Source organism: Rhinolophus sinicus, chromosome 8 (assembly GCF_057876585.1).
Source record: "Rhinolophus sinicus isolate RSI-liver-muscle chromosome 8, RSI-T2T, whole genome shotgun sequence".
In the NCBI taxonomy this organism is placed as follows: Eukaryota; Metazoa; Chordata; class Mammalia; order Chiroptera; family Rhinolophidae; genus Rhinolophus; species Rhinolophus sinicus.
The window spans coordinates 71,729,010-71,751,673 of NC_142508.1; the positions used below are offsets into that span (position 1 = coordinate 71,729,010).

Consider the following 22,664-nt stretch of genomic DNA (forward strand, 5'->3'; position numbering starts at 1 on the left):
CACTGGCTCATCCAGACTCCTCTGACATCTTCAGAAACAGAAGGACACAGGGCTTCTCATCAGATGGGTTTGGAAGCTGGCACACATCCACTCCGCACCACTCCCACATACAGAATACTCGCGTGCAAACAGGCACACACATAGACGTCTGCATGGAGACACACACCACTCACTGATTTCCACCTATGCACGCAAATGCAAAACACAACAAGGTCATGCTCAAACACAATCACCCCAAGTGCACATGTGTGCCCTCCACAGACAAAAAGCGGGGGCAGCAGGGACAAAGGAGACAGCAAGGTGGGGCACAGGACATGCTTTGCCACTTTCCTCCTCCACTTGTGAGATACCCTACGGCCTGCAAAGTTCAGATCAAATGCCATCTCCGCCATGAAGGCCTCCCCGATTTCCCACAGGAGCACTGGGTCCTCCCTCCAGTGCCCCTCCCCTGGCTCCCTCTCCTCCATCTGACCTTCGCCACATTCTGTCTCCTCCTAGCACAGCTCCCTTAAAAGACAGCTCGTGTGTAACGTACCCTTTGCACTTTATTTTGTTGCCCCTTCCTTTGGACTCCTGTCTAGAATGGTGACGTGCCGGCTGGAGTTGTAGCTACCATCTTGGGCCACGAGGTGAGGGCCACACCTTTGCGAGGGCAGAGGCACAAGCTGGAAGGACCTGGGTCTCCGAGGACTTTGTGGGGCAGAAATGTCATGTCAGCCCTGAACTGCCTGTTTCCAGATTTTCACGTGAGAGAAGTAAATTTTATTTTGTTCGAGCCAATTATTTTGGGTCTCTGTTACTTGCAGACAACCCGTTTTAACTGATACACTGGGAATTACTTCTGGCTCCTTCTCCACCTCTCCACGCATCCAATCACGAAACCCTTTTAATGCTACCTCCTTGATATGTCCCAGATCTGTAACCTTTCCTCTGTCGCTGTTACCTCTCCCTGAACTCCGCCCATCAGCATTTCTTGCCTGGATCACTGTGTCAGCCTTCTTTCTAGTCTCCCCACCTCTTAGGCTTGTCCGTTCCGACCCATCTTTCAGACCAGTGACTCAAATCAGCTTTTTTGTGAGGAAGTTAAATATATATATATAACCAAGCTCAATATAACAAATACCCACACCCAGAAGGGTGACAAGCGTTAATCGTGTCTGTAATTTTTTATGAAGCAAATACGACAAAGTTGTGTTGTTCCCTCTACAAGAGCAAACACCCTCTCCTGCCCCCCTGATCTGGTGCTGGACTGTATCCTTGGTGGGTTTTTTCAAACTTTTACATACCTTTATGAATCAATGTATGGTATGGTTTTGTATAGATTAAAATTTTATCTCAATGGTGTCGTATTATGCCTATACTTCTGCAACTTGCTGTTTTGTTTTTGAGGTCTACCCACGTTGATACCTGTAACTGAGTTCACTCATGTCAGGTATCTCTATAGAGTTCCACTGTGTGACTGTGATAGCACATCCATCCAGTTCCCTAATGATGGGCAACTAGGTTCTTCCTCTGTTTTGCTTTTATAAACAATGCTTCATGGACATCCCTATATATACGTGAAGTCGCTAGGTCTACACCTAAAGTATAATTGCTAGGTCTTGAGGATAATGGTTGGTATGGGTTGAAATGCATCCCCTAAAAAGATACATTTAAGTTCTAACCCCAGGTACCTGAGAATGTGACTTACTTGCAAGTAGGGTCTTTGCAGATGTGATCAAGTTCAGGTAAAGCCATTAAGGTGGGCTCTAATCCAATACAACCGGTGTCCTTATGAGAGAAGAGACAGACACACACACACAGGGAGAGAAAGCCATTAAAGATAGAGGCAGATGCGGGCTGCTGTGTGCTGCTGTGGGCTACCGTGTGCTGCCAGGAGCAGCAGGTGGCCAGCAGCCAGCGTGAGTGGCCAGCAGCCAGCGTGAATGGCCGGCAGCCAGCGAGAGCTGTCGTGAGCTGCTGTGACCAGCTGACCGACTGCCTCAGCCAGGGGGAGAGCAAGGCTCATAATACCAGTAGGGGCCAGGGAGCTGTGTCCTACCCAACTAGACTGAGAAACAATGGCTTGAACCTGAGTGGGGAGAAAGGCGGAAGAAGGGGGAAAAAAAAACCTGAGCTGCCATAGACTACCTACTCTTCAAACACAATCAAGGATGTGAAAATTTTAAAGGATTATGCTGCTTCAATCTTTCTGATAATTCTCATTTAATAAAAGATGAGGTACAATAAATCCATAACATAGTTTCCAATATTAAACAGCAGACAGGATTCTTTGGTTTAGATTTTTCCTTCCTTACTTCCTAGCTTCCCAGTTTTGAGGGACTTAAGGAAACTTTCCTCATTTTTCTTTTATCCTTTATTATAGGTATAACCTCACGCTGTTGCCTGCAATGCGTCTCAGCTTACAGACTACCCACTGGTTGGGTATAACGGCCTACAAAACAACATCTTCACCTGGATTTGTTCATCTACCGGGGACCCTCAGACAGACCTCTGGACAAGCCCTAGCTGCCGGTCTCTCTACGCCCCTCCTCGGCCTGAAGTAGCCAGAGCAGTCATCACCCCTATCCCCTAGTGGCAGTTAGGGTTCCGTCTTCAGAGGGGGCATTGAGACACGTTAGTTAGCATGTCCCTAGGTAGACAGGGGGGTCCCTGGTAGAATAAACAAAGACAGCTGTATCCTGAAACTCCAGGTTCTGGGAATGTCTCCTTCACTCCAGGACAAATACACGAGAAGGTGCCTTAAGGCTGATACATGATCTTAAATCCCTTTTGGCCGGACAAAGGAGCAGATCTGATAGATAAGAATGGGTTATTTCATTATTCCCTTCAGGACGGACAAACAGGACAAATCTGATAGATGAATTCCATTAGAAGGCTCCAGCCCCCTTCCCCAAGCAGACAAGGGAAGGTGTAAAAGTAAAAACTTTTGCCTCAGTCACTGGGCTTCCCAGTTTCGGGTACCTCCTCCCGCTAGGGAGCTGCAACCTCTTCTCCTGCTTTTAATAAACTTTCTTCCTTAAAAAAAAAAAAAAAAAAAAAAAAAGGAGGAGGAGGAGGAGGAGGAAGAGAAGAAGAAAAAGAAGGAGAAGGAGAAGAAGAAGGCAGAGATTGGAGTGATGTGTCAACAAATCAAGGAATTGCCAAGGATTGCTGGCAACTACCAGAAGACAGAGGAGAGGTCTGGAACAGATTTGCCTCGGAGACTGAGGAAGGAACAAGCCCTGCCAACATCTTGATTTTGGACTTCTAGACTCAAGAACTGTGAAAGGATAAATTTTTTTTGTTTTAAACCATCCAGTGTGTGGTAATTTATAGGAAGGTTGTGTGGCAGCTGTAGAAAACTAAAACAGCAGTAAAATGGAAAGTTGTGGCCTGTGTGGGAACATAGGATGAGGTCAGAGAGAGAACAGATGAGTCTGAGACAGTCAATTGAGGCGACAGTAAATCGGGGCTGGACTGGGAAGGGCGACTGGACTTATTCACGCAGGCAGTGTGATAACACAGAGGATTAATTAAATTGGCAAGGGACACAGTGCTACTGGCGTTTTAGAGAAAAGTGACAGAATCAGCCGTTGTTTAGAGTAACTGTGTTTGAATAATTCAACTTCTGGAATCTCAAACTCATTCGCTTTTTCCTTTAAAAGTTATTAATTCCCTTCCACACACAACTGCAAGGATTTGACAAACTCCGGTTTGTCATTAATAACCACGGGTTATTGTGCTTACTAAAGCAGGCTCTGTTTTTTTAGACATAATCGGCTAATCTCACTTGATCCTCACAAATGCTCCACGACAAAGGCACGGTACCATCTCCCCAGCAGAGATGAGGAAACGTTCAGGAAGGTGAGGTGATCTGCACTCAGGGAAACCTCCGGTTGAAGACGTAGGGTGGGCCACCTAGGCTACTGGCGGGCTGCATGGCGTTCGGCAAATCACTTCACCTACATCAACCTACATTTTGCAATCTTTCAAAATGGCGTAACAGCTGCTAGCACCTCTTCGGTCCGGCCCGTAGTGATTAAATGAATGAAGCGTGTCGAGCGCCACAAAGCGCGAAAAGCAGTGTCGTCACCATCTCCCGGGACCACGTGGCCCCGGCTGCGCAGACTTGCGGGGCGGGCCGACCTCCGGCTCAGCTCGGGCCTAGACCCTCGCTCCGGCCGCCAGGGTCCGCTGTGACGCGGCTCGGGCCCGGCCGCTCTAGCCTCCCCTGGGGACGTCGCTGTCCTTACCTTCGGCAGGAGCCCGCGCCTCCGTCTTTGCGCCCGCTGGCCCTCCGCTCCGTCCCGCAGCTACCCACTGCCCGCCTGCCGCCCACCATGGCCCTGCTGCACTCCAGCCGCATCCTGTCCGGGGTCGCCGCCGCCTTCCACCCAGGCCTCGCGGCCGCGGCTTCTGCCCGAGCCAGGTAAGCAGGGGAGACGGAGCCGGGACCACAGGCCTGCCTAGCCTAGCTGTGGGCGCTCTAGGGCATCGAGACACCCCCACCCACACCCCAGCACACACACTTTCTCTGCCACCCCCTCGGCTTCACAGGGGGCTGAGGATGGGGCGGCCGCGCCTCACAGTGACCCTCGGGGACCTACATCCCTCCCCTCCCCTGCACCCAGGACCGCAGGAGAGCGATGCAACGCGTTCCCGAGTTAGGAAGTGTGGCCCTCTACGGCTCCCGGACTGCCATGCCAGGGTCGGGGGTCACGAGGAGCCCTTTCGGCACAGGTTGCGGGGGGGGCTCGAGGGGCCAGGGGAGAGCTCGTGGGCTGCGGCGCCCGGGACTGCCTCGCGCGGATTGGCTGCGGCGCCCGGGACTGCCTCGCGCCAATTGGCCGCGGCGCTGGCGGGGAACGTGTGTGCCACGCCTGTGTCCTTGACAGGCTGCCCTGGGGGGGCCGCGGTGCCCACCTGTCCTGGTCTCCCTTGGGCATGGACGGGGTTGGCAGGCCGGCGGCTGGCTGCAGTTTGTGTCCCCGGGGAAAGGAAGCTCACGGGTGGAAGGTTCCCGGGACTCGGGCATTCAGGCCCGGCTATCCTCTGCATTCGATGACCTTGGCGCACAGCATCCTCCCGCGCGTGTTACCGCCTGAGTCACCCGTGACACCACCACCCGCCCTTTGGCCTTTGGATGGAAGAGGGTCGCGGTGTAGTGCACCTCTTTTTTTTAAAAAAAAAGCCCTTAGGAGGCCTGGCTGTAGGGAAGTGGCCATCTCTCCATCTCGCTCTGCTCTTTCATTTCGTAAATATTTCATCATCCAAGTTTCACAGAGCCAAGTACTGGACCAGTTGCTGTTGATAGATACAGCCATGAACAAGCTTGAGGGAGGGACAGGTGTCACCCAAAAAATTACAAGTGTATCATTTCAAACTGTGTGATAAGTGTTGCAAAGAAAAAGCCCCCTGTATTAAACGAATTAGTAATTCCTTCCTAGTGGAGAGACCTGAGCCAGGCGTTTAAGTCACTCAAGAAGCCGATTGGGTGTCCTTAAGGACTACTTAATCAGGAACTGAGTCTACAAACCACCACAACCAGATATTAACTCCAAGGAGCAAGGCCTTGACCTTTTGTGTGCTTTGGCCTTTTGTTTGAATGTATGTATGATGTCTGCAAGCCAGCAAAACAGTTTGTCCTTTACAGAGCCCCCACTCTTGGCAGTAGTTTTGCCCAGGCTTTCACACTTGCTTCTCTCCCTGATTTGGTTCCTTCTTGGCTCACTGTCAAGGTGTGCTCTTTAAGTCAGCCTACTTAGTGGACCAGAATTAGGAAGGGAGTATCATTTACGCAGTAAATTTGGAGAACAGAATGGGTACATAAAATTATGGGCAAAAGAAAGTGTTTCACCACCAAAGTAATTTTAACCTCATCTTATGATTTGGCTGGGTGGCCTACAGCTCTCAGAGTGCTTGATGAAAATCCCTATGGGTGTGACCTTTTAGTCATTCTTGCAGTGTGAGAGCCTGAGTCATGTTGCTTTTCTGTCCTTTCCCCCATCAGAATATAAATTCCATGAGAGTAGAGACCGTACCTACTTTGTTCACTGTCATATCTCAGCACTTAAAACAGTGCCTCCGTGTCTTTCAAGTTGAATTTTTTTTCCCTTTCTTCCGCCTGCCCCACTCCCACTCCAATTCAAGCCGTTGTTTCTCAGTCTAGCTGGTATTATGAGCCTTGCATGCCCCCCTCCCCCTTGCTGAGGAATTCGGTTGCCAGTCGTGGGTCAGCAGCTCATGGCAGCTCTCACTACTCACGCTGGCTGCTGGCCATTCACGCTGGCCGCGTGGCCAGCTCATGGTAGCACACGGCAGCTCAAGATGGTTGCCGGCCACTCATGCCGACCTCATGCCGACCTCTGGCTGGTCCCACGGCAGCCCAGCTGCAGGGAGAGCTGTTGTTCACAATCTTAGCTGCAGAAGGCGCAGCTCACTGGCCCATGTGGAAACCCAACTGGTGATCTCCGCGTTAGGAGCACGGCGCTCCAACCACCTGAGCCACCAGGCAGGTCCAAATTGAATATTTTTATTTTAAACTTGGAATTTTTTTGTTGTTGTTGTTAATGCAATAGAAACAAATATGCCATCTTAATATTGTATCTTAGATAAAAGTCTAAGCATATAGGGAAACTACAGTTGCAAAATGTATACCAAAAATATAGTCTTGGAATATATGAGCGCTTACAGTTGAGGTGCTGTTCAGGTTTAAACATGATACATGACTGGATGATAGAACCAGATGTCTGCTAGCTGTTCAGACAGCTAGAAAGAACCTTCACTCCAGCCACTATAGGAGTGATCTTTACCTAAAGCCAAATGTTTAAAAGTGGAAAACATTGAAAATAAACTTAACTAATTGAAGTTTCTTTCAAAAAAAAAAAGCTCATTCTAATATAGTAAAGCCCTGGCAGTTGATATTCTGACACACTGAGGATTTGTCCTACTTAATTTTCACATGTGGGTCGTTTAAATGGAAGTCTCAAGTTTAAGTGTTTCCTCTAGCTTCATTTATAAAACAGCACTAAACATTTAACTTTTTCTTATTGACCTGTGCTATAAAAGCATAGTGACATTAAATCAGACATAGCCGCAGGTCAATGAAGAAAGAAAAATATGCTGATGTAATTTGATTTATAATGATCTCTTAATTATTTAATTCTGATTAGTTAATTTTTTTTAATTGGGGAATATTAGGGAACAGTGTGTGTGTTTCCAGGACCCATCAGCTCCATGTCAAGCCTTTGTTTTCAACCTAGTTGTGGAGGGCGCAGCTCACTGGTCCATGTGGGACTCGAACCGGCAACCTTGGTGTTATGAGCACCTAACCAACCGAGCCATCCAGCCACCCCTCATTGTTTAATTTTTAATGAAACAACTGAAGAAGTATCATGAGACCCTTTAGAAAGGCAGTGTGCAATAGTGGTAGTACAGTAACCAATAGTTAGCACACCAAAATTATAGTTTTTTAAATTTTATTTTGCAATTACAATTAACATTCAATATTACATTAATTTCAGGTTATAATATAGTGGTTAGACATTCATATAACTTACGAAGTGATCCCCCTAATAAATCTAGTACCCACCTGGCATCTTACATAGTAATCACAATATTATTCACTATGTTCCCTGTGCTGTACCTTATATCCCCATGACTCAAAATTGTAGAGTGTGTTTGCTATTGTTAGCTCTGTGATCATTAGCCAGTTGGTTAACCTCATAAAGTAAGAATGTGAGGGGAAGCATGTTAAAAACTAAAGTAGGGCTGGCCCGGTGGCTCGGGTGGTTGGAGCTCTGTGCTCCTGACGCCAAAGGCTGCCGGTTCGATTCCCACATGGGCCAGTGGGCTCTCGACCACAAGGTTGCCGGTTGGTCTCCTCACCTCCCTCAGGGGATGGTGGGCTCCACCCCCTGCAACTGAAAACGGGGACTGGACCTGGAGCTGGGCAGTGCCCTCCACAACTAGGATTGAGAGGACAGCAACTTGGCTTGGAGGAAGTCCTAGAAGTGCATACTGTTCCCCACTGAAGTCCTGTTCCTCCCCCCCCCCCAAAAAAAAAAAAAGTCTATAAAGTACTAGGTAGGTTCCTGGGGAAACGGCGAGGCACTGGAATTGACAATGCTTATCTGAATACTAAGTACCTAACATCTTTTGGTTGGCGAGTCACTATTGCTCAATGGCTGAGGCTTTGTGCTTATGTCCAAAGTGCACTGATAGGAATCACTTTGTCGGCCACAGGTTGTCCGCGTCAACTTTGTCCCCCCTGCAGCACCCTTTTCTTCATCTGGTACTGTCACTTTTAAAACATCAGAGTTCTTACAGTGTGGACAGAGAGTGTTTACCCTTTAAGGAATGGAATAATGAGTAGCATGGAGGACGTGCGCGTGATTACTGATGGAGGACTAACCAAACAGAATCCCTGCTCCTCTATTTAGATTTTTGAGATTCAATATTTTCAAATTGCTTTTAGAATTCTTCTTAAAAGATACCACTCTCAATATCTCTCTGCCAGAAGACTCAAGGCAGTTGTTTCTGAGAGAACTTCTATGCTAGATAATATTTTGAAAGAACATGACAAATAAGTGCTCTTCACACCGTTTCACAAAGGTGCCTTTTATCCTTGTGGTTAGAGGCAGCGACTCTGTCATCACTGAGTAAAGAATTTGGAGACAGAACCATCTTTTTAAAACTGGAAATTGCTTGCTAGAAGCTCTCCATAGTCTGTCCTTGGCCTTGGAAGTGTTCCTTTCACTCATCAGTTAATGACGGTGCTAAAGATAGGCAGGTGGCTACATGTTTCAAGATCTGAATTGTGGGGAGGAAATAATGTTGCTCCAAAGTGTCTGTTTCTTAACTATTGCTTAGATACGCGAACAACCAGAAAGCCGAAAATAATGAAGAAAATCAGAGGGATTTTGAGTTTTGAAATTATTAAGTCTTCTCCACTCTTCTGCAAGGTGCTTTGACGTCTTATGCATTGTTAGATTATTGGTGCCTATTGTTATATCCTGTGCATAGTAAACAAGTAAACATTGGTTTCAATGGGTTTGTGGCAGATCCAAGATGTCTCTGGCCATGGAAACCTTGCTCCTGTAACTGATGTCTTGTATTTCCCATTTTAGCTCTTGGTGGACCCATGTGGAGATGGGGCCCCCAGATCCTATCCTGGGAGTCACAGAAGCCTTTAAGAGAGACACCAATAGCAAAAAGATGAATCTGGGAGTTGGTGCCTACCGGGATGATAATGGAAAGCCGTACGTGCTTCCTAGCATCCGGAAGGTAAGCTTGCCTGGTTTAAGGGTTTGCTTTTGGTCTCAGGAAGTCAGTTTAAAGTATTAGGCAAGTGTTAGCTATTGTTGCAAACTGGAGCACCACCACACACTTTTGTACATTACCTCATCAGCTCTTAAGCTCAACTGAATGAGGGGTAGAAACAGTTGTTCCCCCATTCAATAGATGTAGAAACTGAGACTCAAGAGGTTAATAAGGGGCCGGCCCCATGGCTCAGATGGTTGGAGCGCTGCCGGGGTTGCCCGTTGGATTCCCACATGAGCCAGTGAGTTGCGCCCTCTACAGCTAAGATGGTGAACAACGGCTCTCCCTGGAGCTGGGCTGCCGTGAGCAGCCGGAGGTCGGTGCGAGCTGCTTTGTGCTGCTGTGAGCGGCTGACTGACCACTGGCAACCGATTGCCTCAGCCAGAGGAGCGCAAGGCTCATAATACCAGGATGGGCCAGGGAGCTGCGTCCTACACAACTAGACTGAGAAACAACGGCTCAAACTGGAGGGGGGAGAGAGGAGGCGGAAGAAAGGGGGGGGAAATGAGGTTAATAAGTTGCCCAGGGTCACACAGCCAGGTCTCTGACTCCAAATCATGAATATATGTGGTTGTTAGTGTATTAACCCTTTGAAATTCTTAGACTGGCATGTACCTTGAACTACTTTTTTTTTAATGTATCTAGTTTGATTTTATCATCTTATATCTATTTTAAATGTTGCACTTAAACCTTGTTCTTGTACATTCCAAGAATGCCGTTTTATGTTAAATGGTAACCAAGAGAAACTATATACCCATCCACGTAAAACCTAACTTAAAAAAAAAAAAACGAAAAAATGTTTTAATATTTCTGTTTGCAATATGATAAAGTATTTTACTTATTTTGCTTCTTGGACAATATCTCCAAATAAAAAAACAAGGCTTTACCGCCAAGATTTAACTTATTAAACAGTAAATATTGATCGAGGTAATTCCAAGTAAGGCAAAGAAGCTAAATGAATGCATTTTCTCCTGTCTAGGCAGAAGCCCAGATTGCTGCAAAAAATTTGGACAAAGAATACCTGCCCATCGGGGGACTGGCTGAATTTTGTAAGGCATCTGCAGAATTAGCGCTGGGTGAGAACAGCGAAGTGTTGAAAAGTGGCCGGGTAAGCGGAGCAGATTCTGGCATCATGCAGGATCTGTTTTTAAATTTAATAGTTTAAACAAATTTGAAATAATTTCAACCATTTTAAACCAATAAGAAAAGGTAGACCCCTTTGTGTGTGATGATTGTTTTGAAGTGGCCACACTTTTGCTCATATCCCTTCTTGAGATAGTAAATTGGCACTAATTAAAGAGTTTTTATAATGCCAATCCCAAAAACGTGGTAGTAATATGATAGATTTAACACTGCTTTTGTTAGTCTCTATATTCATTTTACATTAAATATGCTTTAGAAACGCCAAGCTCCGCCTAGTTTTAGGCCTATAATTAGTCTCCACCCTCATGTCCTAAGCTTCCCGGAAACAAGCCACAGGTAGACTGTTGGGGCTACGACCAGTCTGGCACACCTCTGTTGTTCCTTCACAGCCAGTTCAGACACTGAAAGGGAGCAGATCATGCTCCCTTCCTGCTGCCTCCCTCCTCTCTCAGAGGTCCAGAGAGCATCACTGCAGCCATGAAGGGAAGCATAAGAACAAATGTCTCTTAGTTGTCTCCTTCCGGCTCCATGGGGAACCCTCTTATTGTAGAAGAAAAATAGCCGTAAAGGTCACCGGACATAAGCTTTTTGCAGGCAGATTCCTGTATGCACCCACTGCAGGCCTGCCTTTGTAAAGACAACCAGTATCACGCAGGTGGGATGCAGACACACCACCTGTGTGCCTGACCTGACCCGTGGGGTCGTGTGCAGTCTAGTTTACTTTCTTTTGCAACAAGTATGTTTTTTTAACGGATACATTTGTATGTTTAAATATTTATTTTTCTGTGTAAGTCTGGGGAAAAACACACAAAGTAGCAAAAACTAAGCCAACATGTCTCCCCTTCCCAGCTGTCCAAGGCCAGAATAAATACATTTTCTTCACAAGGTTGATCTAAGTCCACTGGTTAGTTCATTGACTGAGAGAAAAGCATACAACCTCAACAGCATCTGTGATGTAGTTATGCTCATTAATCATGGACAGAATGTGGTTTGATTGCTATCCAGTCAACCACTTTTTAACCCCTCATGAAAACTTCTGTATTTTTCTGGAATGTTTGCTTAGTCTGTGGACATCTAGTCAATTGTAACCTAAGTATGAAACTGGCTTATCTTAAAATAACATCAGCTTGTCTTTCATAAATTGTACCTTTGTGAATTAATAGTATTATCAGATCTACAGTTACGTTTTTGTGTCTATCCAGCCAAAGTTGGCAGAGACAAACTGTTGAATACAAGAGCTTGTTAGTTGGGTTCCCCACCATTTAATCTAGAGTCCCCCAGTCCAGAAAATTTAATAAGTATATTTCGTAAAGCTTTGTATTTCTGTGGTGCCAAACACACACACACACACACACACCTTTGGTTTCTTACTCATCTCCTAAAGTTGGCTGATTCAAAGAAACAGGTTTACCTCGGGCATCTCTCTGTTACCTAAAAGATGAATATTTTCAAATTCCAAAAACTCATGAAGGGCACCTCTTCAACAACTTTGAAAATATAATGTTATTTTAATATACATGTTGACTGGCTTTTTTTGATGTTGGGAGAGTCATTCAATCTTGCATAATTGTAGAATAATGTTTTAATATAGTGATTATTCTTAGTGTCTTTTTTTCTTTGTATAAATCACTCCTTTCTCATGGGGGTAGGATGGGGAGGGGATTCTGTGTCCTGAAAGTTTCACATATAACACAGGATTACACTAAAAACAGGCCCTAAGAAATTAGCTTCAGCCTCAACAAAGGTATTGGGAACTGGAGAAACGGCTCTTTTGAGAATCCATGAGGAGAGTCAAGTCAATCTGTCTCTTAGCAAATGGGGAAATGAAACAGTCGTGCTGTTCTCTTGTTTCCAAATACTCTTTTGGAGCATGTCTTCAGCTTCTGAAAAAGGAAGGGTGTTGACTGTACCGGGCGGTGCTTCTCTGTACTTGACCTCTGTTTTGTTAAGTTGTGTGCCTGGAGGGAGTGCTGTACCTCACTAACCGTGGGTGTCCCTCCCTCAGTATGTCACCGTGCAGAGCATTTCTGGAACCGGGGCCTTAAGGATCGGAGCAAGTTTTCTGGTGAGTCCGGAAATTCCTTCGGGAAAGAACTGTAAGACAGTCTGTAAGCTGAGAATGATGGGGCTTCCTATTGCATGTGTATTTGCTGACCCGGAAATAGATTTCCTCTTTCCACTAAGTTGGAAGATTTCTTGTTCTCTGTTAAATGGAGTCAGGGTTAAAAATGAAAGTACTTAGAAGAAATTACAAAGAAGGTATTTGTAATATTATGAGATATTATAATAATAATAAATATAATTTATTGAGCACGTGCTATTATCAGGAGCTTCTATATTTTAACTTGTTTTTTTTTTAATTTGTTCATTTTTTTAAATTAAAGTTTACTGGGGTGACAATTGTTAGTAAAGTTACATAGATTTCAGGTATACAATTCTGTATTACATCATCTATAAATCACCCAGAGTCAGTTCTCCTTCCGTCACCATATATTTGATCCCCTTTACCCTCATCTACCACGCCCCTCCCCCCCTTAACTCGTTTATTTTTAGGAAGGAGTTTCACTTTACGCCATTTTACAGATGAAGAAATCGAGACTCAGAGAGGTCTTTGGCTGCACAACCAGTATAACTGTCAGAGCCTGGATTCCAACCCAGGCAGTCTCGCTACTTAATCAGCACTGTCTCTCAATCATAGAGAGGAGTTGAGTTTCAGTGGAGAAAAATGTCTTCTCAATAAAATACATCAACTTTTTTTGCCTCTCCTTTCATTGTTTTTTCATTCCCTTTCATCCCATCTCTTAGCAAAGATTTTTCAAGTTCAGTCGAGATGTCTTTCTGCCCAAACCCACCTGGGGAAATCACACCCCCATCTTCAGGGACGCTGGCATGCAGCTGCAGAGTTATCGATACTACGACCCCAAGACGTGCGGCTTTGACTTCACAGGTGCTATGGAGGACATTTCAGTAAGTGTGGCTTCCAGGGCAAGAGGGATGAAGGAACAAGGAAGAAATTTCCCTGTGGAGATCGGGTGCCTCCCTGCTGGGTCTCAATACCTGGCTTAAAATACTGGGGATGCGCTGACTCCCAGACCTCCTTATTTTTCTTACTTATCAACTAATAGTGACTTAGCTCCTTTTGAAGCTGCAAAGCAATCTCTTGGTTGTTTGTCTTTTTAGAAAATACCACAGCAAAGTGTTCTTCTCCTGCACGCCTGTGCCCACAATCCCACCGGAGTGGACCCTCGCCCTGAGCAGTGGAAGGAGATAGCAGCAGTGGTGAAGGTGAGGCGGGTGAACTGGCGGTGACAGTCCTGTGTTCAGTAGCTAGCCTTAGATGCTTAACCTGGCAAAGTCTTACCAGTGATAGTTAATTAACCTCAAGCCCATGTGAAGTTTCCACACATTGTTAAGTGGCCAGGAAAGAGCTCCTCACTTGCAGGATTAGTAGTGCTGTAACTGATGATACATGAGAAGTTTGGAAATAATTTTTGTTCCTCAACCTGGGTGAAGGGAATTCTGATAGAACTTCTCATTGGTTTGCCTGTGCCGTAGGCATCCACGGGTACCAGGGAGCTGTCTGGGCATCTCAAGACGGACTGCCTCAAGCTTTGGTCTTCTCTTTTTCCTTCCCAGAAAAACAATCTCTTTGCGTTCTTTGACATGGCCTACCAAGGCTTTGCCAGTGGTGATGGGAACAAGGACGCCTGGGCTGTACGCCACTTCATCGAACAGGGCATTAATGTTTGTCTCTGTCAGTCCTATGCCAAGAACATGGGCTTATACGGTAAAGTAAAAGACCCAGCTTGATATGTGTTCTGATGAGCTTGAAGAAGTGCTGGGAGAGGATGCCACAGGGATGTGGAGTGTGGTGTGCGTGCGTGCGTGCGTGTGTTGCCTGTGTCCCTCCTTACCCAAAGAGGAAGGAAAGGCAGGTAAAATGGATTTTACTGATCGTAGCCATATCTTCTTTATCGTCCCTGAATTCCTCCAGCAAAGAGAACTGACTCCTGCTTCTCTAAACGCTAAGTGGCTGCTCCATGAGCCAAGAAGATGGGTACAATAAAAAGAGACGTTTGAATACTCTTCAGTACTCAAACTTTCTGTTGTACCTAGAGAGACCATACTGGTTGTTAAAAAATTTTACAAAAGAAAAAATTATGTATAGCAAAGTGTTATGTTCCTGGTGCTTCTTATGGAAACAGATACCATGTAGCAAACTGCACCATGATTTGCTTTAGCATTTTAGCCAGACCTGGAAGACAAGAAGCACTTTCTCTTTTCAGGTGAGCGTGTGGGAGCCTTCACTGTGGTCTGCAAAGATGCTGATGAAGCCAAAAGGGTAGAGTCACAGTTGAAGATCTTGATTCGCCCCATGTATTCCAACCCTCCTGTCAATGGGGCGCGGATTGCCTCTACCGTTCTGAACAGCCCCGACCTGCGCAAACAATGGTAAACGCTCACTGACACTCCCCAACCACCTCCTTCCCCATCACGCAGCCTTCAAAGCTGGTTCCAGTTGGCCCCCAGTGACATGCAGTATTCCACAGCTTCCATGTGTAGGAGGGGAGAAGAATGTGCATTTTGTTAGCACTTTCAAATTAATGCACTGGTCTTTCCCTGTAAGAGACACACATGATTCAAAAATGGCAGTTTCTTTTATTCCATCATTTCCAGGTTAAGTAAAACCTGCCTCCGCCTCAATGTAAGTTCATATTGAAATACCTTACATTGGAAAACTTTCTTAAGAACATCTTAAGAACATATATATATTTTTTTATCCTAATAATAGCTAGCATTGAATTGGTATTTCTGCATGTTTTGGGTTTTATTATGTATACCATCTGACTGTCTTGGCACCAGCTCTAAATTCGTGTTACTTAGTCTTTTTGACCACAATCCATGGAAGACATATTTTACCTGATGATCCTGAACACAGATGACCTCCAGATGTATGTGTATATACCTAGAACAGTTTCAAAACTCAAAACTTAGGCTTTGTTTGTGTACTCCCCTCCAACATTTTCTAAATGCTAATTGCATCCAACTGCATTGAATTTATTGCCTACTAATGGGTCATGATACAATTTAAAAAACATTGCTGTGGATCAGGGATTGGCAAACTACGCTCTGCAGGTCAAATCTAGTCTGCCCCCTATTTTTGTAAATAAAGTTTTGTTGGCACACAAGCATTTATTTTTTGACGAATTGTATATGGCCACTTTCGCGCTGTAACAGCAGAGTTCAGTAGTTGTGACAGAGAGCTTATAGCCCATAAAACCTGACATGTTTACGATTTGGCCCTTTATAAAAAGTTTGCCAATCCCTGCTCTATATAATTTAGAGTTAATAAGAAGCTCAGATGCCCATGGAAGATGTGATTTGTTATACAAGAATTTATCCCGTGTAGCTGGTTAGGTAAGGGGGTATATCTCTGAGCAGTATCGTGGATAGAAAAGCTAAATCTGCTGTCTGCTACCTGCAGGAAACTTCATCTGCAGCTCACCTAGTTGTCATGTGGAAACTTAAATTAATCCTGTGAACATTGACATCAATAGTCTGGTTCGGGATAGTTCGTTTCAGTACAAAGGATCCGTGCTAGCCTTATAAAAACTCCACTACTTTTTAAATTACAGTTTGTTTTCCATTGTAAAGTTAATATGTAGGTACATTTCAGAAAGTTTGGGAAAGGGAAAAATAAACCACAACTCGAGTCACTATAACCCAGCTTTTTTTTCTTTGCCCATTATTATCCATAGTTGTCATATACTGTGAGCCATACTGTTATATATGTATGTATAGGGTTGGTTTTGTTTTTGTCACTTAGAATTATACTCAGCTCCTTTTTTTTTTAACTTCATATTTTAAGTGTATTTTTATATTTCCATATTCCCTAATGGTTAGCAATATTTTGGTGTGTGTTTTTTTTAATGTGTGCATTTCAATGCACATTTGAAGTCTAGGGACAAAGATGACAAAGATACTCTCTACCCTTGGGAGTTACCATCTAGTGAGAACGATCCACATATGCCATTGATACAAGACAGAATGGAATAAATGCTGACTAAAGGAAGAGCCATTGATTCTAGTGGGGAATGAGGGAGGATGTAATGAAAACAGCAGCATTTGAGCTGTGCCTTGAAGAGAGAAGGCTTTTTTCCCCAAAGGAAGTAAAGGGGAAGGGGAAAACCAGACAGAGACGTGCATGAGGAAAGGCAAAGGCGTGCAATACACATCGTGTACGAGGAGAATGTGCTTTGAAAACCCCAAGTGGTTTTGTGGCAAAGACAGTTTGAGGAGGATGTGGAAGGTTGCCAAGCTGGGCAGGTGGGAGCAGATCATGAAGCACCTTGATTGATATTGTGAAAAGTCACAGCTTCATTCTGTGGGCAACAAAGAGCATGGAGGGGTTTGCTAAGGTCTAGCCCTGGCCACACACTCAGTGGCCTTTAGGACCCAGGCCTCAAAGTGAATGGAGCTAGATGAGTGTGACTACAGGAAATGTAAAAATCACATGCCATCCCTAGAGGGCCAGGGGTTCCAGGTCCAGCCAGTAATTGCTCTGCTGATGCAGTGTTGCCAGCATCTTATTTTTCAGGAGAGCCCCTAAATCCACATTTTTATGTGCAAGTGCCCAATTTAAAAATGTTTCACTGCGTCAAATAAAACATGACTGAGACTGTTATGTGACCTTTAATTGGCAATTTGTAACCTCCGTTCTAACTGCATGACATCATCGTGAAGAGATGGTTTGGAAAATGAACACGTTAGAACAGGGAGATACACTATAAATGTTTTTACAGACATCTAGTTGGTGAGAGCCGACACGAATTGCCCCTGGAGCCATAGCAGTTGAGGGAATGGGTAGTCTGAAGAAGGGGAAGATGCGTCTAGAATCAAGACAGCCGTGTGTAGTCAGAGAACTGCCTTCTCCCGGTCCCCAGAGAGAATGAACCCTCTCTTCCCGGGGCTGGCTGAGCATAGCACTATTGGTTCTTTCTTTCTCCTGCCTTGTTCCGTCATCATTGCTGTCCACGGGTCTGCTCCCAGCCTCTGTTGTAAGCTTTTAAAGGCAAGGACCATGTCTCAGTCCTCTCTCTCCTCAGCACCTAGCACATAGCTTGGCACGTTGTGGGTTCACCACGCCTTGTCTTAATTATGATGGCCGGAGTGTTTATTCCATCCATGTTAAAATGTCGTATTTTACTGGATAGTCCACAGCTTTTGCCCCCTGCATAAAGGGTGGAGAGCCTTAGCCTTCCTCAGTTTTAGCAGGATTCATTCATTCAGCTTTTTTCCTAATAACTCAATTATATTAACTATTTTAGTTGCCTAATCAAAATAGTGTTCTGATATAAAACAGAATGCCATAAAATAGCTTTCTTCCTGGACCAGCACTTGACTCAGTCAAGGACAAAGAATGAACCCACCCAAGGGGAGTACTCGAGGAAGGTGAAAATGCTGTGAGCTGTGGCTTAGCTGTCAGGGCGAGGCTGGCCTGGAGCTGCATCGGGTGTTTCCCCACAGGTTGCAGGAAGTGAAAGGCATGGCTGACCGCATCATCAGCATGCGGACTCAGCTGGTCTCCAACCTCAAGAAGGAGGGGTCCTCCCGCAACTGGCAGCACATCACCGACCAGATCGGCATGTTTTGTTTCACAGGACTAAAGCCTGAACAGGTGAGTGACGCCCGTTTCCCTGCAGCCGACCAATGAATCAGACCTTGTAAACCAGAATTCCTTACAGGTCACCTGCCTATTCAGGATTACCCTAAAACCAGTAATTTTGGAGCCCTTTTAGGTATAAGAAGGACGTAACATTCATTCTGTTCCATGTATTAGTTGCTTACCTGTCTAGATCTTCCATGAGGTTGCAAACTCCCAAAGAGCAGGACTTGTTTTTGATCATTTTTGTGACCACAGCTGCTTCTCGGCAGATATAGAACAAGCAAGAGCCTGCTTATTGATAAGAGAAATAGCGATTCCATAGCTGGCTTCCGGATCTCTTTTTCTACAGATGCTGAATCTAAGTTTTTTTTTTTTTCACCTGTTCCCACCTCAGAATTCATTATACTACTTTAAAATCGCTTTTTTTGCCTTCTGTTACTCTAAGCTAGTATGCCAAATTTTGAAAATAGGATTTAAATGAGAAAATAGAGCCGCTGGTATTTTTTTTTCTATTTTTTATTGGGGAATGTTGGGGAACAGTGTATTTCTCCAGGGCCCATCAGCCCCAAGTAGTTGTCCTTCAATCTAGTCATGGAGGGCGCAGCTCGCTGGCCCATGTGGGAATTGAACTGGCAACCCTGTTGTTCAGAGGTCGCGCTCTCACCAGCTGAGCCGTCTGGCCACCCTGTTATTTTTCTTTTTTAACCCTTGGTGATTGTGCCAGGACTGGGAAATTCCCCGGCCTGGACGTACCCAAGCACTCTTCTCTCTGCAGGTGGAGCGGCTGACCAAGGAATTCTCCATCTACATGACAAAAGACGGCCGCATCTCTGTGGCAGGGGTCACCTCGGGCAACGTGGGCTACCTTGCCCATGCCATCCACCAGGTCACCAAATAATTTCCCTGACAAGAGGAAACAGAGACAACCTTGCTGTCACCTCTGCTGTTGTGAGATTCACATGGAGGAAGAGGAAGGGTGGCTGGTGGTGAGCGGATCATTTCTTTCGACCACAGTACTTAAAACTCAGCATTTGAATGTGTTTCTCAGAAGGAAAAACAAAAAAACAAAAAAAAACCATGTAGGTAAATAGGTAGAGGCATCTGTGTGGAACTTTGTGGCTCTGAACCAAACTCTCCCTCATCTTTGTATCTCCAGCTTTTCCGAAAGAGTTTACAAGTACAAGAAAGTCATAGCCAAAAAGAACCTTTCAATCACGCCATTGCAATATTTCCGAAGCTTTAACTGAAGCACCTTGTGGTGTTAATCCAACATGAAAATACCACTTATTAGAGGCTTTGTGAGAAGACCTAGTTCTAACATTAACTGTCGGCCTCATGTTTGTCTTCCCGTGATTAAGCCACCTTGTCAACAGACCACAATTACAGAAACAGTGTTTTGTGAAAACCAGCAAGTCTGCTGCCCACTGCAGCAAGGGAAAAAAGATGCTGTTTCCAGTCTCATTTAAGAAAAAAACAAAGAAGGCCCCCTTTTTTAGCACTCGCAGGCATTTTAGTGTTCTGGCCTCCCTAGTCACTGCTGTTCTTTTCTGTAGGCACAGAGATCTATAACTAGCCTAGATTTTCATCCTGTCCTCTGCTCGACTGACCACCCACCCCAACCTACTGCATTCACTTACTTGAAGAATGAAGAACATCGTTTACTGCTCGCCCCAAGCCCTCACCTTTCTTGGCAAAGAATAGGCAACTGCACTTAAACTGCGTTTCCCTGAAAATAAGACCTAGCCGAACAATCAGTTCTAATGTGTCTTCTGGAGTAAAACTTAATATAAGACCCAGTCTTATTTTACTATAATATAAGACCGGGTCTTATATAAATTTTTGCTCCAAAAGACGCATTAGAGCTGATTGTCCGGCTAGGTCTTATTTTCGGGGAAACAGGGTACTTCAGCATTCTCTTCAGTGATTGTCTCCTGCCGGGATGTTGCCTCTGCCCAGCTAGATCTCGTACCTGCATTCAGTGCTGTGGTGAAGTCACTCATGTCACATCACATCACGAGTCAGGCGGTGCAGGGTAGAACCAGGAAATAACTATTCTGGGCTTTGGTCTTAACCTTCATGTGCTGCCAGCTGGGCCCAGGCTTCACCTGTTGGGGAGATACCCACCATCTGCTCTAATCATGTAGACTTACCGCAGCCTGGTTTCTCTGTTACAATAAAGTTACTGTAGACTGGACCACTGTCTACTGTGTCATCTTTTTTCTTTCATGGGAGGAAAGGGGAGAAATGGCTGTATATCCCATAAGTTGGAACTCGTGTTCCCCTGACCATAAGCCAACAGCTGTGTTAGCTGTTCCAAATGTAAACGAAAGCCACATCTTTCTCTTTGCCTTGCCATTCAGCTTGTCCAGTTCCAACATGTTGAAAATGTAGGTGTAATCCTTTGGACCTTGGGGGACAAGTGGGGTACCTCAGAGGATGTTGTGGGTGTAGACTGGGAGCAGAGGAGATGAAGGGGAGGTGGCAGCTTCCGATGTCTATAGGAGCCAAGTAGGTAATACAAATAAACAGTGAAGGTAAAGTAAAAAGAGCAATGGAACCTGGATGTAAGATGGTCCCTGGTGACCAACCCTCAACCTCAGTGATGAGGAGCGATAGGGAAGTGACAGGCACTGTGAGAATGAAAGTCCAGGGTTGCAGGTCTTAAATTTTTCCTGATTTTTATGGGAGGTCTATCAATGCTTAAAAGTTGGCAACTAATTCAATTTTGTTTTTTTAATGATTTGCAAGCAATATGCAAACAGTAGGTTGCCAGCCTGCAACCTCTACTGTAAAGTCATATACCTGTCAGTGGACCTGTAGCAATGGCACCTGCATGGCGTCAGTCCTGCCCAAGGTTGTTCAGTCGCCTTTGCTTCATGCTAGGAGCCATGCTGGACGAGACAGCTACTGGTCAGGTGGGCAATGGAGCAGGAGTCAGGCCCAGAGCACATCCACAGTGCTTGGTAGTTGTTGGAAGGGGCAGCGGGCCCCACTTGTTCTTTCCTCCTTGCTTGTCACTGCCTGAGGGACACGGTGCCCAGCAGGTTCACTCCTGACCCTTGGCTCTTCCATGTCCCTCTTGCAATTGGATACACAAGGGTGGTGAAAGGAAAAACAAATGAACTGACCTGGAATTGATTTTTATGGAGGTCTTTGGAAAAGTATCTTAAAAGGGAAAAGCAATAAACATACTAGCTGCTGCGTAAAGGGACTGCCTAGGTTAGGAGAAGCTGCTTCAAGGCTCACTGTCTGGAACCAACATGGTTGAAAGTTGGCTGCCAAGACCTCAACTGGAAAAGGAACTTGACCACCCTGCTGACCTTGTTATTTTTAAACACAGGTATTGCCAGCTCACCCTGGACTAAGTCCCTTTCCTCACTGAAAACAGTCACGTGGGGTGTGAATGAAACCTGATGTTTTTCTCAGCAGTTCAGACTGTTTGCCTTCAACCCTTGCCTAGTTTTCTAGTCTGGGTCTGAGATGTTAACATTCCTACACCTGGTAGAGGAGCTAGTTTGCCGGCTGAGAAAGAATAGTCATGCCTTTGTTAAAAGAATACTTCCCAAATCTGGGTTTTATTAATTTTTTTAAAATATTGGTTTCCCTGGCCTTATTTTTTGGGCATTCTGACTCGATATTTTTTTTTAATAATAGAAAACTTTCTAGATGGTTCAGATACAGCTGACCCATTGACCCGCCATTGGGTACTATCAGACCAAACCGCCTCAGGCTTACCTCTAAATGACCAAAGTTCAGCTCGCTCAGCCTGCTTGAGAATTTTTCATTTTCCTTACTTATGGGCTGTGGAATTTTATTCATAGAAATTATTGGTTTATATCTAATAATTGAAAGACCAAATTTTTTTTTAAAATGATAATCTTATAAAAATCTTGAGAATAGTATTGCAAATCATACATGCGTATCTGATAAGGATTTGTATCCAGAATATATAAAGAACACAGCTCAAGAATAAAAAGACAAATGACCCAATTAATAACTGGAAAAAAATTCTGAATAGACATTTCTCCAGAGAAGACATACTAATGACCAAATAAGCCCAAAGAAAGATGCTAACGTTAGTCATCAGTGAAATGCAAATCAAAACCACTATGAAAATCACTCCACACCTACTAGGATGGCAATAATAAAAAATCTAGAGAAATTGGAATCCTCACACAATGCTGATAGGAATGTAAAATGGTGGAGCTGTTTTGGGAAACAGCTGTTTTCCTCAAAAAGTTAAACAGGGTTACTATTCAACCCAGCAATTGTACTCCTACATACGTGTATATTCCCAAGATAAATGAAAATACGCATCCCACAAAAACTTGTACGTGAATGTTCACAGCAGCATTATTCACAACAGCCAAAAAGTGGACACAACCCAAATGTCCAATCAACTGATGAGTGAATAAACAAAATGTGGTCTAGTGATACCATGGAATATTATTCAGCAATAAAATAGGAAGGAAGTACTAATATGCTCCACCATGGATGAAACTTGAAAACAGTTCATCCAAAGCACAAAATAGGTTAGTGGTTGCCAGGGGCT

The 22,664-nt window shown here is 44.8% G+C and overlaps 1 protein-coding gene across 1 annotated transcript; it reads left to right on the plus strand.

The window, feature by feature from the left end:
- Positions 1-3,968: 3,968 nt before the first annotated feature.
- On the plus strand, positions 3,969-20,306 carry GOT2 (glutamic-oxaloacetic transaminase 2). The gene is made up of 10 exons (XM_019755008.3): positions 3,969-4,411; positions 9,111-9,267; positions 10,283-10,411; positions 12,452-12,511; positions 13,252-13,413; positions 13,627-13,731; positions 14,083-14,233; positions 14,733-14,898; positions 17,974-18,124; positions 18,888-20,306. Exons 1-10 carry the CDS (start codon positions 4,026-4,028, stop codon positions 19,008-19,010), a joined length of 1,590 nt encoding a protein of 529 aa, XP_019610567.3. The 5' UTR covers positions 3,969-4,025; the 3' UTR covers positions 19,011-20,306.
- Positions 20,307-22,664: the final 2,358 nt, after the last annotated feature.

Bases quoted from the DNA above. Each gene is read 5' to 3' on its own strand.
- GOT2 (XM_019755008.3), top strand. From the start codon at position 4,026: ATGAATGAAGCGTGTCGAGCGCCACAAAGCGCGAAAAGCAGTGTCGTC. The intron at 14,234-14,732 runs GTAAAGTAAAAG...TTCTCTTTTCAG, and splicing joins CAAGAACATGGGCTTATACG to GTGAGCGTGTGGGAGCCTTC. The intron at 14,899-17,973 runs GTAAACGCTCAC...GTTTCCCCACAG, and splicing joins CCCGACCTGCGCAAACAATG to GTTGCAGGAAGTGAAAGGCA.